This window comes from Xiphophorus maculatus, chromosome 17 (genome assembly GCF_002775205.1).
Source record: "Xiphophorus maculatus strain JP 163 A chromosome 17, X_maculatus-5.0-male, whole genome shotgun sequence".
NCBI classification, from domain to species: Eukaryota; Metazoa; Chordata; class Actinopteri; order Cyprinodontiformes; family Poeciliidae; genus Xiphophorus; species Xiphophorus maculatus.
This window is the reverse complement of record NC_036459.1, coordinates 6,685,173-6,703,421: the sequence shown is the minus strand read 5'-3', so window position 1 is coordinate 6,703,421 and position 18,249 is coordinate 6,685,173. Positions and strand designations below refer to the sequence as shown.

Here is an 18,249-nt window from a genome sequence, read left to right as displayed (position 1 = left end):
AAAAATATGAAAAAATAAAATACAAAAGGTTTGAACGTTTCTTTAAGGGACAGAAAATAAAACTGAATCAGATCTTTATATTACACCTGGTTATACCACTACTGTTTGATAACATATAAAATGACTGCTAGTTTAAAACATATTTTTTAAAATAAGGAAATAAATAATAATATTTATCTAACAGAGATGATCACTCGATCCAGAGGAACATCCAGCTTACCTGGGAAACCTGCGCAGCATCAGGAAGCGCAGGCGCTCCTTTGCTTCATCCAGAGAGGTGGGCGGCCGCTGTTGCGATTGGGAATCCAGGTTCTGCTCCAGGCGAAAACACAATGACTGAATCTTCACCAGCAGGTCTGATTTGTCCAGCTGACCGATGGACAGCCAATGAATCCCATTGGGGAAACACTCTGTGGGCAGGAGATGGGAAGAGGTGAGAAAAAGGAACAATAACCCCTATTTACCAAAACCTAGAGTTCATGTTTTCTTTGAGTTATTTAGTTTTCCACCTTCGATGAGTCTCTGGTCTCTGACAGCCTCGGCAGCGAGCACAGACTTTCCTGACCCGGCCATGCCGAACACCGTAACCCAGCCGCCGGCATCTTTCTGAAGCAAATCAAGTTTCATCCTGACCTGATTCAGCAGCTCTGGTCTGCTCACAAACACCACAGGCCTCTGTGGGACGCCACCTTCACTCAGCATAATTTGAACTGTTGAGGAAAACAGAAAAGAGTTGCTATAAAGTATCCGGATTTAGAATGCAGAAAACATTAGGGTGAAACTCAGAAACTCCACAATTTCTCACTTCTCACCGGAAGTTTCGGAGCTGTCAAAGGAGCCCTTTCGTCCATTGAAGGAGACACCTGGTAAGTCTTGATACAGCGGTTTGGCCAGATCGTAGTACGTTTCTTTAACCAGTGCATTATAGAAAGAAATGAAGGAGCGATCATCTTTCCTCAGCAGCAGCTCGATCAGTGCTGCAGCTTGGTCTTTTCTGGTGGGCTGCAGAAAGAAATCACAAACACTGAAACAAATGGAGGGTTGGGGCAGAAGTAGTTTAGTTGCCTTTCAACGTCGCTTGACTTGGCTCACCTTAATCCGGACCTTCTCCTCCTCATCCACAGTGATCACACCATCGCTGATCATGTGGTCCATGAGGTCCTGTGGCTTGATGTCCTGCTCCAGTTGGTGGCGCAAGCGCAGCAGACTTCTCCGGGTCCGCTCCTGCAGCGCCATCAGTGCTGAGGTCACAGACCATTCAGATGCTAAAAACCCCCCAGAAAAAAATTTATTCATATTCAAAAACAGGGATGAGAAAACGGGCCAACAGCAACATAGATTCTGCACTCTACTTAATTACACTCAGCAGAATATTTCCCACATAATTATAGTTTGTGTCGCACCAAAAGTTGACCAAACCTTTCGTTAACTTAAAGATGTATAGAGTTAATTAAATATGTATTTGTTCAAAATGCTGGAAATATTAATTATTCTCCCCACTTATAATTTTGCAAGGAAAAGTTCTCACTAACTCAGCTGTCAGTTCTCACCAAAACATGGCTTTCCTCTGTCAATAAGTATATTTTTGTAAATTATTTTGTATGATTATACAAAATGTTCACCTTATTTTGTTTACAAACACAAACTTTGCTGCACCTTTTTAAGCTGAACAGATTCAAGGAATGATTTAAACTACCACATGCAACTAATACTGCTCTAAATAATTTGTCATATGGCTTGTATAATAAAAGCATATAATTACTTCAATTCTATTTTGGAATTAAAACCACTTCCTCAGCAAAAAAAACCCAAAAACAGCAACAAAATAAACCTGCAGCCAACTTCTTCGCTCATGTAAATGCAATAAAATTTAAAAATTTGTGCTAATAAGTTGCAAAATTTTGTTCATTCTTGTTACCGTGTGTGTGGGTGGAGGGAGAGAGCAATACATACCTTTAGGCTCTATATTTATTATTTGATTTATCCGTTTCTGCCCTTTACTAGATTATGTTTACTTTTACTCGATCTCTTCCATGTATGGAATGTCTGAGCAATTGGGTTTGTTCTAACCCAGCTTTGGTTGTAAGCTAGTGTTACGCTGCTAAATACGTCAATTATTCTACTGCCTTTACTTTTATTTAGTTTAGTTTATTTATGCTTTAAATGCACTTTAAAACATAAATAAACTTTGGGGGGAAATTATACCAGTTAGGAAACAACTGGTGAAATTGCGCACAAGACTAATAAGAATTGTTTTTGTTTTAAATTTTATGGCCTACACAATAATGCAGAAGTCTGCTGATTTGCCAGCAGTTGACACCCAGCTCAGAAAGAAGGTCAGAAAAGGTCGCTGCTATTAGCAGAAAAAGAATTGCACAGATCACATGTATTGCAACACTCAACTGATGCAATAATTATTACAAAAGTTGCAGCAACCAGATATTGAGTGCAAATAATGTAAAGTGCATGGATATGATTGGTGCATTCATTTTTTTTTTTGGTTTTAATTATTATTGCAAAAATATTTAAATTCTGGGAATCTGAATTTTACATTCGCATGAACTACATGATTGTGTGTTACAATTCTATATCATACTTCGGCTTCTATTTAGAAACCGAGTTCATGAAATAGGCTAATCTCTAAATGGTTTTCAAACTTACAAATAAGAAACTGTGTGACCAGGTTTCAATTGTGAAAATTGTCACAATTAAACAATTAAAGTATAAGTTAATTAAAATAGAAATTACTGTCAGAGAAATCAATGGTAAAAATAGTATAACAGTGAGACGGACAGAAAATGATGTGGACAAAGTTTCAACTCACACAGGATGAGACAAATACACCGGAAGACAAAGAGGAAGGAGAAGGTATCGATAAATACCGTCAGATGTTACTGAAATATAAAAAAATATATCCGGCGTTTTTAAACGGCGTTACGTTTTTAGGAAGACTAACTTGTAGCATTTAAAACTTATTCTTAAAAGTCCTTAAATTCAAATGGTTAATGAGAAACTGAACTATCAGACTAAATATAGTAAACAAAACCACAGTTTAAGTATGACGCCAGTGTTGCCACAGCATATCTGATACACTTTGACCATTTAAAGATATGTCTCGACAAGTTCACACATTCCGAGGTAAACAGAAACAAAGAAAGTAGCAGAAAACAAGTACTCACTACTATCTTCTGTGAATAAATATTAAGCTATCTGTTGAAAGATAGTCCTCAAAGTTATGTCGCGTTTTCAAGATATCCTCAAGCCACAAAATTCTTATTTATTTCTCTTTCGACATAACACACGCCCAATAAGAGATTCAAGCTTCCGGGACAAACAACAATAACAACGACTTCGTTTAGAGACAACCAATCACATGAAGATATTTATGCCACGTGAGCAATGAACTCACGAACTAACGAATCTGTAACTGGGCAAACTGATGCTGCGTTCAAGTAATTTCATAACTGTCGTAAATTGTCATTTAGCTCATTTTCTTAAACATGTTTCAAGTTGGTAACACGCAGTTATACCTAAATATGATTTTATTAGAATAAAGTACAGCAGTGTCGTGTATTGTTTTATTGTGTGGGACACTATTACATTTGTAACAGTGTCTATATAACAAATACGTAAAATATATACATTTCGATTTTGGTCTTGGAAGTAGTGTGGTTATAATTTTGTGCTGTTTATTTGACTTTTATGTTACCACTTTATTCAAATTCGGTGTCATAAAAATAACAGGAAACCGATCAGTTCAAGACTGTAAGGTGCCTTGTCAGCTGTACGAAACATACTTACACCTGAAGGTAACTTGTATTGCCTGGTAACGCGTACAGATGACAGCATAGTTTTATTTCAATATAAACGTCACTGGCATATTAAACAGGCCTTGAGTCCTCGACGCGGCCGTCGCGGGTTCGACTCCCGGACCCGACGATATTTGCCGCATGTCTTCCCCCCTTTCCTGTCAGCCTACTGTCATATAAGAGACATTAGAGCCCACAAAAGACCCCCTGGAGGGGTAAAAAAAATAATAAAAAATGTCAGTATCATTGTTCATGGCTCTCTAAGAGCTTGTTGCTTATGTAATTTATTAATATCAAAACCACTTTAGAGGTGTGTGTGAGATCATTGTCCTCTTAAAGAACACAATACATGTTTTATAACATGTTGATTCGAGGTAAACTTTTAAACTGTGATATAAGCAAATAAAAAACATTAAGATAAAGTGAACATACAGAGAAACAAAATGAAATGTGCAAGGAAAAATAGATTGGAGGTAAACTTGAACCTTTATATAAAAAAAACATTGTGCACATACTGTATTTCTACTAGGTTTCAGGTAAGGATGCTTCTTCAAGCTTGACATTGGTAAGCTTTATGCAAAGGTTATGAGTGTTTTAAATCACAATTTGGGAACTTCGCTGAGGTAATATTAAAGAATATAAAAGCATAATCCTTTATTATTCCATCCACTTTATGAAAGTGGCAGAAAAACAGACCCACAGAATGATGCTGCCCCTGTCATGTTTGATATTTGGTACAGTGTTTTTAGATTGATCATCTTATCTTGGCTCCTCCAAATATCATCTTAGTCACTGTGTCTCAGTATTTGTTTCATTGAAACATAAAGAATAAATTTGTTGGATGTATAAAAACTGTTTTCCACCTTACATTAGATTTTTTGCAATACTTTAAATGAATTGTTTCACTTGGTTTCATAGATTCAACAATTCAAGTTTTATTATAATAATTATGGTAACAGAGAAAATCAATTTCCCACATGTCCCTGTAAACTGCTCTTCTTTGTGCATTTTAAGGTCTGCTGGAAATGTTTCAACATCAAAATCTCTTGCAAGTTCAGCACCTTTTTTCTCAACTTGTTCAAACAAACAAATTTAACAAATACTGAAAAACACACAGAAGTTTGCATTTTAAGTATACAGAAAAAAAAGAACAAAACTATATATAATCACTCCACTGATAAAAACATAACCTGTGGCCAACAATAAAGAACTCCAACACCAAGCTGCTAATGCAAACAAGTAACACAAACTCATACTTGGTTCCAAAGTAACAAAGAAATCCAAGTTCTGACAGTTAAATCTGAGCATTGAATGTGGCACTTACTCTATACAGTACAATTTTACCAGAATTCACTCAAATATGCTTTTTTTTGTATTTATATAGCAATAAACATCATGTATATGGAAGGAATCTGTAAAACTTCTCTGCTACATTTCTGAAAATGTACATCTGTATTGCTTTATAACTTTTTATATGTTGCAGATACTAAGCTGTTGCCTTTACGGTCTTATTTACAGGACTGAGCATAAAGGGAGACTTGAAAGAAATGAACTAGGATGTCAGGATAACTGAGAAAACGGAGTACTGTAACACTGAGTTCGGGTTCTGAAAGGCAGGTCAGAGTTGAGGTGGACAAATGTATTACTGCAAGAATCTTGTGATAAATATCACAAACGGAGACAATCCAGGTGCAGGAAGAACATTTACCCATTTGTCCATTTTTGATCTCATATTTAAGATTTCCTTTTAGTTCCTGTTCCTTAGACAGTTGGTCTAAGGTCTTCTCATGTCACATTCCCATATTTCTCTATACCTGGCAGATAAACAAAAAAACTCCCGGTTATTCATGAGAGACATGACAGTTTGGTGCTTGTTGCTGATGAGGGATTGGGGTTGGTGGGCTGCTGCCAAACAGCAGCTTCCTGATGATGTCCATATAGAAAGGTCCATAGACAGCCCTGTTGTAGTTGATCAGAGAGATGAATGTTTTTCCAATGGCTACCAGCTCGGGCTTGATGGCAGTCAGGCTGGCTGAAACTTCTTCAAGTTTGGTCTGGTTTTTGGGGTCAGACAGGAGCAACATGAAGTACTGCTGCACACGATCCTCTGCAGAAAGGACATGACAACAAACGGACTTTCAAATCTGCAATCACTCCAGATAAACATTAAGAACAACTAATGTTTTCAAACATAGATATGTTTTTAAAAATTAAGATTTTAACCTTTCATGGAGTTGTTGCACAGACTTTCCACAACAGGACACTAAAATGACTAAAAAACATGTTTGGTAGATTTATTTTTGGTTTAAGATCGGAAAATGTGCTTTTTTCTAACATAATTTTCCACAAATAAGCATATTAGAAAATCTATCCGTCCTCTGCAAAAGTATTAGGTTTCTTTTTAAAACCTAGAAATTGAAACAGTATGTTGGCAAACGTCTAATAGATATATATATCAAAACGCGCAAGTCTTCTTTTTTCTAAAAGAATAAAAGATGTGTGGTTCCAAATAAGTACAATATCTCTTAAAAAACTCATCCTATAGAGAATGGATTAAGGAAAAAAGTCCAGAAATAGAAGAAGTTTGACCTTAATTTACCAGATTTGAAAAATTCTTAAATCAAATTCCATAAATTCATACATTTTTGACACAAAACATTCTTTTTTCTAAAAACTCTTTTTCTTCCGACTAAAAAAGGCACAAAAACAACTTCCTGTTGTCACTTTCCATACCAACAAGAGTGCGAATGGGATTCTCCTTCTGGCTGATGCTGCAGATCTGTCCTGTGAGGGTCGCCTGCTGATCTGGGGTCAGCGCAGGGCAGCTTCTCTCAGTCAGAGACTTGTTGAGCTCACTGCAAACCTGAGCACCGACGCCCTCTAGTGTTTCTTCCAGGTTAAAGTCCCTGCAAATAGAGCACACATTTGATCCTCTTCGTAAAAGAAAACGGTCATTAGTGTCCACATTCAAACTTTGATGTTCAAACTTTGATGTTTGAATGTGGCGAAATAAATGAGGATGAACTGACGGTTTGTGCATGCCCTCCAACAGAACACTGATCATCCTTTTCAGGCGGTCGGAGAGCGAGGAGGCCCCCTGGATCGGCCCCCCAATTTTGCTGTGCACAATAAGCAGCACTTCATTCACTGTCTCCCACTGCCGGAGCTGCCGCTGAATTTCCTCTAGACGGTATTCGTCCATCACCCAAGTCTAAAAAAAAAAAAGATTGAAACATAAAACCCCCCAAACATTTTTGGATTTAAATGTAAATTTGTGTCTAATATTTTCTGTATGATATTAGGCAGAACTAAATAAAATAATCAGATATATCAGGGAATAGATTACCTCAGGGACCAGTGTCTTAGAAAAGTCCCATGTGAGAAAGCGCAGGCACGCAGCATTCAGGATTTGGACGGGACCAGGAAGTGGCGGCTGACCTTTCCCGGCATTGTCAGGTTTTTCTGGAGGGAAGCTGGCCAGCAGCAGCTCCTCCAGGGCTGACTGGATCCAGGCGGTGGTGCGGTTTAAAGCAGCTGGAAAACAAGCCATGTTTTGGTTACAACTTTGTGATGCGTTTGTTTTACAAAGTTCAAAATGATCAATTCTATTTTGTTCTGTTTTTTTTAACTCACTGGGTAGATCGTCCAGGATGCTCTGAAAAAGTTGCCTCTGGTATTCAACTCTGTTCCTCTGCAGAAGAGGCCTCAGGATTTCAATTGTACTGTTGACGTTATCTAATTTCATCAGGTCCAGAACTCGGAATATCTCCCTTATGAGCACGAGGAGAAGCAAACTGAAATTAATTGGTCACAATGTATCTCATTAAAACACATAAAGGCAGAGGGTTTTACTTACTTCAGTAGTGTAACTATGTTATCTGTGCTTTCTCGTAGCTTCCGGATCTCTTCGTCCCTCATTGGTGCACACAGCTTCCCCATGGTGGAAATGATGTACGATGCGAGTCCCTGGATGTCCAAGGCGTCGTTTTCAGCCTGCTGACGAATGAGGTCCATGTCCAGCACCTCCATGATCTGGGTCCGCATCCGATTGGCACCCGGGTTGAGGAACAACAGCAAGATCTGTCCGGAGAAGACAAAACATTCAGTTCAAGTGTTATTTTATGCTGACCAAATGTTATGGGTTTTTTTTTTCATTTAACCGTTAACGTCCAGTTTTGCACCAACCTCTCTGATGTCCTCTACTAGTTTAATGGCGTGCTGATATTCAGGTGGGTCTTCATTCAGCTCAGTCTCCAGTTTGTCCCAAAAGGCCTTGTAGAGATTCTGTCTTACTATGTTCCATAAACTGTAAAGAAATAAACAATTTACCTTACATAATGCTGTGGATACAAATGAAATACTAAGTACACCCTATGATGAAGTACACCTTCCTACACAACGGGGAGATTTTTATCAAAACAATCCCTGACCACCTGTTTCTGCTCATGTCTTCTTCACTACTAAAGAAAAAACATATTTTCCTCTTTTGATCAGTTCTTGCCAGAAACAGGTGGACTCAGTGGGTAAAGCACCTGTTCTGTGGTCCTTGACTCAGTTCCGCGCGAACGTCTCCAACGACAATCTCATGTACGAGTTTGAGATTGAAAAGGTCTCGCCCGGCCTCCATGACTTCGTCTCGAGGAAGTATTCTGGGCGGACTCGCTGCCGGAATGAAAACACAGGATTATTAAAGCTGTGTGACAACAATCAGGAAAAGGTCAGCCGCTGAAACTATTACTATTGCAAAAAGAAAACAACATTAGCAAACGCATCTCTCGTAAAATCGAATTTTCAACACAAACTTTCAACTTTGTGGACAAAACAGAGAAGTACAAGAAATGAATTGAGGGGGAAACAAAGGAAACAGTGATGCATTTGCAAATAAGTACCGAAACCTCAGATAGTTAACTTACACGAGGGCGTGCAGTGTTTGCTGGAGCTGTCGCTGTTGAAGCTGTCCCGGGAGCAGTCCAGGTCGCTGGCCAGCGACGACTCCACGTCACTTCCTTGGTCCTCACTTCTGGAAGTGGAAGTGGGTTGCTCATTATTTAGAGGCATCCTGGCTTCCAGCTGCAAAGGAGAAAACAAAACACATTTTGTCTCAGCACAACTACAAACTCTTTTCTTAATGGGACAGAACAACAGGCAGCGACAGATTATTTTCAACCAGAAGGAAGTGATACGTGTGCTGCAGTCGGAGGGGGGGCCATAGTTTTCGTTGTCAAGGCTACGACTGCAACAAAAACACCAGCTACACAACAGCTGGCAGGCTAGTTACCATAGCTACAGAGATATATATCAGTTGCAGTGTTTCAACAGAACGCCTTATTAAACTATGAATGAGGAATAAGGTAATACTTTTAGGACAAGAAAAAGAAAAAGTTGACAAAACGACCCAACTGAAGCAATCACGTTACACCTGATCGTACACCAGCTGTTCTGAACTTGCAAATATTATCACTTGAAAGAGGAAGAATTATTATTTTAATATTGGCAAAGACATGCAGGACTGTAAAGGCAGGGCTGCTTCTCTTCCTGGCCTCAGTTATCTGCACCCAAAACTGACTACAAGCTCCGCTCTTGCAGTTTAAAGATAGCTCAAGGGGTGAGGATGGAAGGAGGGAGGGGGCCGGGGTGCAAGACTAATTTCTGCAAATGATCATGAGCTAAAATTGACAGCTGGGTCCAATAAAGCAACACATGTTTTTTAAAGATAATCTAATGGGATTGAGTGGAGAGAATTAGGGATTAGGTGTCATCTACTGTTTTTTTTTATGTAAGCAGTCTGAGGTCATGCAAGATATTAGATCATAACAATACTAAACTTCATAAAAAGGCTAAATTATTATTATTTTTTTTATGAAGAGGTGTATTTAAAAAAAACAGAAAATGCTTGCTAAGTACAAATTGTTATAACAATTTATAACAACTGACACATTTGGACAAAAAAACTAACAAATGGGGTAAACATATAGAAAAACATATGTAGAAAAACATAAAAATATAAACTACATTTTAAAAAATGTTTCTAAATACAGATTAATGTGTGATTACTTAGACTATAATTAGTGCATTAAACAAATATTAAACATCTATAGATCTAAATATATATTCAGAATTAATTAAAAACACAAAGAAATGTATAACTATTTATCATTAAATTCTTTATTTGTTAAAAATCATAAATCATAGAATTTAATTGTCGAAAGTATAATTATTATGGAAGTCGCCATTTGATTGGTTAACGTGCACAACCACTGGTCTGCAGACCAATCACTTTGTGCCTTAAAGTGTAAGCCCCGCCTACTGACTGATGGCTAAAGCTGACAGCCGAAAAATAAATTAATGATTTTCTGCAATATCGGACTATTAAATACATGAATTACTGAAATAATTTACAAAATGCATATTTTAAATATTAAAAGGTCGTGTTGTTCACTAAACTATACATTTTATTCCCCACTTGTTTTGATTTAGCTTAAAATAAACATAATTCCGGCAGTTTCAGCCCTCGATTTAAAAAAAAAAATTAAAAAATTAGAAGAAGAAATCAACCTTTGCTCTAAATATTAGCGCAGTATAATGTAAACAAAGCCTTGGGAACGGAAGGCTGGGCTAACTACACAGAAACGTCTGCAATTGGCTGCTGCTGCCCGTCACTCATCCTGCCATGGAAAACCTTTGGTTGCATAGTTTTCCACATGGATAAAAAAAAAAACATCCATACACGCGTAAGAAATGAGTACACGTGATCCTCCTGACCAAAACAAGAACCTTGTGTACATTTGTGACAGTCTATTCGATTTTAATTCATCATATTCAGATTGTGCACAGACTGAAGACATTCCGTTCAAGTCGGCAAGATTAACACGAAGCGACTCGTCAAACTCAACAATCTTGTTTACATCAAACTACACGCCTTGCAGTGAAGCATGCGAGCCTTGCTTGCTTTAGTTAGTGCAACGGCTAAAGTTTGATTATATTGTTAGCGTCGACGGGTTCGACTTTAACTCGAAATGTGTACTTTATTTCCGCTCTAAAACAAAGCGACACTCGGTGTTAAAAGGTCAACGTCGTCGAGAAAAGCGATTTAATCGGATGTAATCGCAAATTACCGAGCACGTTTCATAATGATAGACATTTACCTTGCAGAAGTCTCTAGAAAAGAAGACTGACACTGTCTCAGCACCGTCGAGATCTACTCTATTTGGTATTTAAAGGTCCCAAGCGCTGAGGACAAACGGTTCAAACCATCTCACACACAAAACGGCTGTCCTGGAGCTAAGCATGCTAGTATGGAAATTGTTTTTCTTTTTTATTTTAAGTCACACATTTAGCTTTTAATTGGTTGTAAAAATATATATTAATAATTAGGAGGCACAGAAGACCGTTGAAAAAGTCTAATATTCTACAAGGTGTCGAAGTTAATCAAATGGTATGACCCAGTCTGCCTTACGACCAAGGTTATACGGCAGGCCGTTGTAGCATATAATGTAGTCTGTGGACTTCTTGAAATTTGGCACTAAAGGTATCAGTACATTTATAATTCTTTTTAAATCTATTTCTTTCGTCACAGGTTAAAAACTGTGTGTTAGCTCACCCCCCCTAAAATGTCAGCGTCCCATAATCCATCCTGCAAAGATTGTATATTTTTCTTTATCTGATAAACCTACAAGTAAAAATAAATGCTGATTCTTTAAAAGTGATAACACTTTCCCCGTAGTAGATGTTTATCAAAAACTAAGTTGTCTTTTTTCAAACGATCATGTAACATTTGAATGTAAACCATATTTATTTAGTGGGACTGAGAGCAAAAATAGCGATCTGAATTTTAAAGAATGATCCCTGATCAAATCAAACAACCCAGTTTAATGACTTCTCAACCATAATGCCTGACACAAGAATAATAATCAGATAAAAATGTTCTTTTAAATTAATTTGATTACATTTTTTAAAAAACATCAAGAGGACAGACTACTGCAATCTTGTATTCACGTTCTCCAATAAAAATGCAAAAGATGTCTTAAAGGATAAGCTGTTTACTTTACTATAGAATTAGTAATAAATGTGTATTATGCAATTGAAGTCCTTTAAATGGATGGTCAACACAAGACATCGGTGCTATCTTTTGTCATAACTAGTCAATAGTGGTTTATCATTTGCTTGGTGGTGTTTTGTAATATTTGCATTTCCTGATAGGCAAATACTTTAGCCTTTGCTTAGACAGAGTTTTTTTTTATTTGCATTTTATGTAGTAAACATGTGAGAGAAAAGTGCCTCAAATGTACTTAAATTTATTACTGTTTTCCTATGTTGTTAAATAATAATGCCATTTTTGTCTAAAACTTGTTCTAAGAAATAGAACAGTGGACTTTATCAGATGAATTCCTCTTTTATCCTTCTATCACTGATGTTTGAGTCCTTCACTGTTGTCCTTGTATTAGGATTCATTGCTCATCACTCTCAGTATATTTTTCTAAAAGTGGCACAGGGCACTAATTATATTCATAAAGACCTCAGAAAATATTCTTATATAGGACCAAACGTCCTATATAGAGAGAGATGTTTCAGAGGGGGAGCCTGCATTACACCCTAGGTAAGTCCTTCTCTTTGCATCATATATATTTTATCATGTTTATTTAAGAAGAAGAATTTTTTTCATTTCCACAAATGAAATGTTTTACTCTGCATTGACTTTATCAAAATAAGAAATAAAAAACTCATTCAGAATGCAACCAAAAGTAAACCCTTTTACATTACAATTTTTTCTTTCTGTTTAGATATTTAAAATGTTTTCTAATAAGGATATTTTTTGACCTGGAAGACTGGAGTCGCAGATGTTTGGAAAATTGGGTCTAACTCTTATGTGATAAAATTGCCTGCCATACCCCCAAGTAGGACGTTTTTGTTTACGGATGTGACTTCCCCTCAGTGCGTCTACGAAGGGTGTAGGTTTTTCTTCTCGCCTGCTGGGGGCAGCAGTGTGCTCACTTACCAAAGAAGGAGAAGATGGTCGCATGATGGCGGTTGATTTGACTCCTCGATTTCGAAGGTTGAACAGCCAAACAAGAAGTTTCAGAGAAAATACGCCTCATGGTAACATTTTAGTTAGCAGATGCATTTAAATAAACGCATAGTTTGAACATGGTAGCAGAAATATGTTGATCTGTATTTACAGCAGGTTGTTATTGTCCGTTTATTTATGAGTAGATTCTCCCCTTAACGCCGTGTTGTTTTTCATTTTGAACACTGAATGGTTGTTTATACAGGTTTTTGCCCAACATAGGAAAGCTTAAAGCTATATTCTTCTTTTACAGCTTGTTCCTGTAAACCTTAATGCTGAAAGATACGATTGTGAGAACTTCATTTGCTACTTAGAATTTCGTATCCATTCTGTTTGATACCTACTCAGGTTAACAGCTTTTCTCCCATGATCCATTTTCACCATTTTCTTTGACAAACTTCCTTGTCCTTCCTGAAGAAACCACAACGACAGCATAATCCTGCCACCTCCATAAGCCGCAGTGCCAGTTTTACTTCATGCTAACCCAATGCACATAGGTGTAAATGTTATATTTTAGCAACTTCGTCCATGGTGTGTGTGTCTGGTGTGTTCGTTGAACACAATGGCGCTGGGTTTTTGTTAAACTGGTAAAACACTTTGAAACACTTCACAGAACAACTATATTTATAGTGTTTATAAATTAAACTATGCACAATTAGACTGTATTGTGTAATTCAGTCTAATTGAATTAGACAATACTATTAACATCTAATTAGTAGTCACCTACTACTACTAAAGGTGACTTTTGAAGGCAACCAGTTTCTTCATTTTGTAGGAAAATGTTTAATATGATTCTATGAAACTACTTGTATTAAGTAGAAAATTCACCCTTGACATTCAGGCTGATTTGTGTCCTGTTCTTCCACCAGATTTCTCAAGGCCCTTCGGCGCCACTCAGCTGTGGCAAAACATCATCCATGCCCTGCGGACTCAGGTGGAGGTGCGTCGCTGCAGGAGACACCTCCGTGTTCACGCCGACTGCTTCGCTGGCTCGGACGCCGTGGATGCGGTTCTCAGCTACCTAATGCAGAACGTGGTGTTCTGCACCAGCGAGGTATCTCGCCTCAAGGCCGCTCGGCTCTGCCAGGCTCTGATGGAGGCCAAGGTGTTTGAGCCGGTGGGGACCAAGCTGTTTCGCACGGACAAAGAGGCGACCTTTGAGGACAGCAGCGGCAGCCTTTACCGGTTCCTGGAACAGAGGACGAGAAGCGGTCCTGCCATGAAGGAGGACGGCAGTGACGTAGAAAACATGGTGTTGGATGAACACGAGACAAAGAGGAAAAAGACCTCAAGGTTGGATTATTATCTGCTCTTCTATACCTTATTCTTATTCAACACTTTGGTACTAAAAACTTCATTGTTTTATGTTCCAGTTATATGTTCAGATTCATTCTTGCAGTTTTTTGTTTGGCTACCATAACAAGAACAAGCTAAGTAGTTGAAACTCAGGACACAAATGAGAGTTCTAACAGGAAAATGAATCTAAACTCGCATCAGAACAGATTTTTAACAGCTGAACGGCGCTGATATCAACCCAGTTAAAATGTTTGGATGATTTTTAAAAGTTGGATCAAATATTCAGTCAGATTACTGTTAGAATTTTGCTCATTGCTCAGAAAGGCCGGTTTGGAGTAATTCGCATTTAAGAAATGAAGACATTTATTCAAATATTACAGAAAATCCACAACAAATTCACACTTGTTGTGTTTGTGTTTAAAATACCTGAAATCACATGTTATCTTCCATGTCTTGTTGTCATGCAGGCTTCATGAGATGAGGACCATATCGAACCCTCTTGCTGTTGAACCATCAGACAGGAGAGTTGAACGGCTCTTCAGGACCATCAACCTGCGGGCATCGTTTTCTCCAGCTATGAACACAGCATCAGCAGCTTCTGGCTTCCTGTCTAAAGCTGGTAATAATAAACTAAACCTGCCAGGATTTTATTTGGAATGTAAGCAGTATTACAGTTTTAATATTTTCCATATTGTTGCCCTTTCCCCTGTTGCCCCCCCACCCCCCAGTGGTGGATGAGGTTTGGAAGCAGCAGACGCTGCTGCAGCTGCTACACATCGTGGAGCTGCCAGTGCTGGACTCAATCCTCACCTCTCCTGAAAGGGTTCGGCTCCGATCCTGCACGGCTCCGCTGGCCAGTTACGACCTGGTTATCTCCAACACCTGCCTGGAAAGAGACCTCCCCGACACGCTCAGCCAGCTCCAGTCAGGACCTCACCAACGCTCACCTGTCTCAATGTGTGTTGTTTGTATTTAGTTTTTTTTTTAACCACTTTTTTTCCTCCCCTTCAGGTTGGACTCCTGGTTGTCGGCAGCAGCAGACTGCCTAGAACTGTTCCCAGACCAGCTGATTATGGTCACAGGGGAACAACTCAGCCACCATAGTGGTAACAATGCAGAGCAGACAGCCAGTCAGAAGAGACTGCTTTTTGACACGATTGCCAAGTACTACAATGGACAGGAAAAAGCGGCGCTGATATCAGGACGCTACCTGGACGTCCATGTTGCTATTCTGAATCTACTGGGTAAGATCAGAAAACAGACTTGCAGATGCAGCTTCAGTTGTTCTCTCTAAGGTCGTTTGTGTGTTTCCAGGCGAAGGGAAGACGCAGGATGCTATCAGAGCGTCTCAGCTGTGTCTGCGGCTGTTGGAGACGAGTGTGAGGGACGAATTGAGGAGACTGCTCACCTTCATGGCTGCCGCAGCTCGGTCAGACTCCTGCCGGCTGCAAAAGCAGGTAACAAACATGGATTCTTTTCCACTGTAGTTGTAGATATGTAGGAGAATTGTTTCTAAAGTAACTGTCTGACTGAGCGCTTTTTGACTCATTTTGGGGTGTTTTTCTTTCAGGTTGATAATCGGACGTTGGTCTGCCGCACTTTTCAGAGAGGGCTTATTCAGAATCATGAACTCACTCGACCCCAGAGCGAAATGCTGGTGCTGTTTCTCATGGACTATCATGCTGAACTTTTCAAGGTACTTTTAGGGATTTCTGTTCTGTTGAAGCTGTTGGTTTTGTAAAATCTTTTTTTTTCCTCCTTTTTTATTTATTTCAGAACTTTTAATTTCTACAGAAACTGAAAAATTGCTATATGTATTTCTAAAGAGCTTAACTAAATTATTCACACTCCTTGAAATTGTTTATGTTTATACATGTTGCAATCACTGATTTTAGTGATTGTTTTTTATTAGGAGTTTATGCCATGGATCAGTGCAAAGAAGTACACTGATCCACTGTACACTGAGTAGTTTGAAAGCTGGAGAAAAATTATATGATTTTTTAAAAAACATTTACAAATAGAATGTCTGGGTCTCTCAATCTTCCCATCAACTGTGGGAAGATTGGGGACAGCATTATGATGCTTGTTTGATATAGACTGCTAGTTTTCCACAACGCATAACATTAATTACTCAAGACAAATGTTTGCACTGGATTTCATCTGGTAGTGACGGAGTAAAGTAGTGTTGAACACAAATACAAAGCACACTTTCTAGATTTTTTCACAATTAAGCACTGCTTTGCATTTGGGTTTGACTAAAACCTGAATGAAGTGTTGTTTGTGAATGTAATGAAATGTGAAAAAAAATGTTGTAAATGCACTCAAGTGATTTTCTGTTTTTTATTTGTTGTATTCGTATCTTAAAAGACTCCTGCAACACTTACTGAAGCGGTGAGAAGAACGTTGAGGACTTTGCAACAGGGGAAGGATCCAGACTCAGTTGCTTGTAAGTTAAAACTTGCCAGTCTAAAATACCAACTCCATTCATACGAATATGTATTCTGATGTAAAAAAAATCTACGTGTTTATTTAACAACAACAAAAAAAAGCTGTGTTTGATGCATTGTTTAGTAGTTAATTTGTATCTCCACTTGAGGGCGCTGTTGCTCCAAGTTCAAACCAAGTTAGAACGTCTTTTGAACGTAGAGTAAGTAAATGTTTCTCTATGTGTAGCAGCGTTCACGTTCTGCCAGCGGGTAACCCCTCAGGAGTATGAAGATCAGCGGGATGCCACGACTCTGGAAAGCCTCAGACAACTCCTCCGAGACATTTCATCCAACACCAACATGACTGCTAAGCAGAAGAGGAAGCTGCTCAAAGAGTTTGAAAAACATCACCCTGTTGTCTTCCTCCAACATTTTTCTAGCTCTTTCTAAAACAACACTGGTGTCTGAGGTTCAGTAGCAATAACTGGAATGCAACCATTGAATGTCTAGTAGAAAGAAAATGAAACATTTTCAGCTAAACATTTCAGCTTATTCAAATATTGTTAAAGTAAAGAAAATTATTTTAATACGGTCATTTTAAATGCATCAGGTTATTATAGTTGAGATTTGTTGCTTTGGTTTTGAGATTTTCTTTTTAGGAAAGCAGCTAATGATGCTCAAGCAGACACAGGTAGGACTTTTTTCTTTAATCTAAAAACATGTGATGAAGTTTTTGCGTTCAACTGAGTATTTCTTCTGAAATTAGATTTGGACAAACCTTAACTTTGTCTTGATTAGAGGTTCTTACTCTGCACTTCTGTATTGCCCATCTTCATAAAACATTTATATTTCAACATATCAGTTGATTAAAAAAACACTTCTGTAGTTTATCTTATTTTGATGAAAGGACTGAAGAGTAATGTCACTGACGTTTATGGTATGAATCACATTTTACATTATATTTAAATGAGCTGAAATGAAAAGGTACATTATTGTTAGTATTACTGTAGCTCAGGGTAACATTTCAGGTTTTAATTGTAGGTGTTATGAGGATACGAAGTGCTACTTAATTATTTTTTTAATTTAAACTTTTAAACACTTGAATTAATACAAAGGATATTGTGTGTAATGACTTGGTGTAATTGTTGAATACTAATTTAACTTTGGTGAAATGTGAGAAGTTGGTAATTTTTTTAAACCATATTGATGGAACCATTATTTACTCTTGTTTTTTAGTTTTATCATTTGCTAACACTTAAATCAGGACAGAATGCACTTTATGATGTTGAAACATGTACCAGAACATGCAATAAAAGCTGTTCTCTTAAATAAGTTTGTTTTTTTTATTTTACTTACTTACCTCTGTTTAGTTGTGAGTTAATGTTTTGCGAAACTATTCATATCCATTTGTAACTCTACCACATTCAGTTACATTGTCACTACATACTACACTGCATTTTATATGGAATCTTCCATAATTTGAGTGATTTTACATAGCAAGATGAAAAGTATGTAAAATAACTTTTTCTTCAAGTGCATGCCACACTTTTCAGTTTTTGTTTTGAAAACCTCCATTTGAAAATTCATTCACATGTTCAATTCAACTTAAAAATGCTTTATATAACCCAGATGGAAATTACATTTTATCAGAGTC

The 18,249-nt window shown here is 37.8% G+C and overlaps 3 protein-coding genes across 5 annotated transcripts in view; 1 reads left to right on the top strand and 2 right to left on the bottom strand.

Moving 5' to 3' along the window:
- The window catches only part of apaf1 (apoptotic peptidase activating factor 1), a 35,092-nt gene extending 31,770 nt beyond the window's left edge, over positions 1–3,322 (bottom strand). For all 3 annotated transcript variants that reach the window (XM_023350165.1, XM_005810737.2, XM_023350166.1), the window contains exons 1-5: positions 3,180–3,322; positions 1,093–1,265; positions 813–1,002; positions 510–710; positions 221–410 (exon numbers count right to left, since the gene is read on the bottom strand). In XM_023350165.1, the coding sequence (XP_023205933.1) occupies positions 221–410; positions 510–710; positions 813–1,002; positions 1,093–1,236 (725 nt within the window). In that variant the 5' untranslated portion in view covers positions 1,237–1,265; positions 3,180–3,322. The remainder of the gene's footprint in view (positions 1–220; positions 411–509; positions 711–812; positions 1,003–1,092; positions 1,266–3,179) is intronic.
- A 1,397-nt stretch (positions 3,323–4,719) lies between these two features.
- Positions 4,720–11,063, bottom strand: tcp11l2 (t-complex 11 like 2). The gene is made up of 10 exons (XM_014473188.2): positions 10,955–11,063; positions 8,723–8,879; positions 8,342–8,471; positions 7,995–8,115; positions 7,666–7,889; positions 7,443–7,579; positions 7,156–7,343; positions 6,839–7,020; positions 6,543–6,715; positions 4,720–5,916 (listed from the first exon to the last, which is right to left on the bottom strand). The coding sequence occupies exons 2-10, from the start codon at positions 8,865–8,867 to the stop codon at positions 5,651–5,653; spliced, it is 1,566 nt and encodes a 521-aa protein (XP_014328674.1). The 5' UTR covers positions 8,868–8,879; positions 10,955–11,063; the 3' UTR covers positions 4,720–5,650.
- Positions 11,064–12,291: 1,228 nt separating this feature from the next.
- On the top strand, positions 12,292–17,905 carry depdc4 (DEP domain containing 4). The gene is made up of 10 exons (XM_023349900.1): positions 12,292–12,405; positions 12,742–12,905; positions 13,743–14,166; positions 14,637–14,788; positions 14,898–15,093; positions 15,181–15,413; positions 15,484–15,626; positions 15,740–15,865; positions 16,537–16,615; positions 16,843–17,905. The coding sequence occupies exons 2-10, from the start codon at positions 12,827–12,829 to the stop codon at positions 17,043–17,045; spliced, it is 1,635 nt and encodes a 544-aa protein (XP_023205668.1). The 5' UTR covers positions 12,292–12,405; positions 12,742–12,826; the 3' UTR covers positions 17,046–17,905.
- The last annotated feature ends 344 nt before the right edge of the window (positions 17,906–18,249 follow it).

Coding starts and splice junctions, on each gene's coding strand:
- tcp11l2 (XM_014473188.2), bottom strand. CDS start 8,867: ATGCCTCTAAATAATGAGCAACCCACTTCCACTTCCAGAAGTGAGGAC. Junction 6,716..6,838: donor TTGGAGGGCATGCACAAACC/GTCAGTTCATCC, acceptor CTCTATTTGCAG/GGACTTTAACCTGGAAGAAA. Junction 5,917..6,542: donor TCCCATTCGCACTCTTGTTG/GTATGGAAAGTG, acceptor TCCTTTCTGCAG/AGGATCGTGTGCAGCAGTAC.
- depdc4 (XM_023349900.1), top strand. CDS start 12,827: ATGATGGCGGTTGATTTGACTCCTCGATTTCGAAGGTTGAACAGCCAA. Junction 14,789..14,897: donor TGGCTTCCTGTCTAAAGCTG/GTAATAATAAAC, acceptor CCCACCCCCCAG/TGGTGGATGAGGTTTGGAAG. Junction 15,866..16,536: donor ATCATGCTGAACTTTTCAAG/GTACTTTTAGGG, acceptor GTATCTTAAAAG/ACTCCTGCAACACTTACTGA.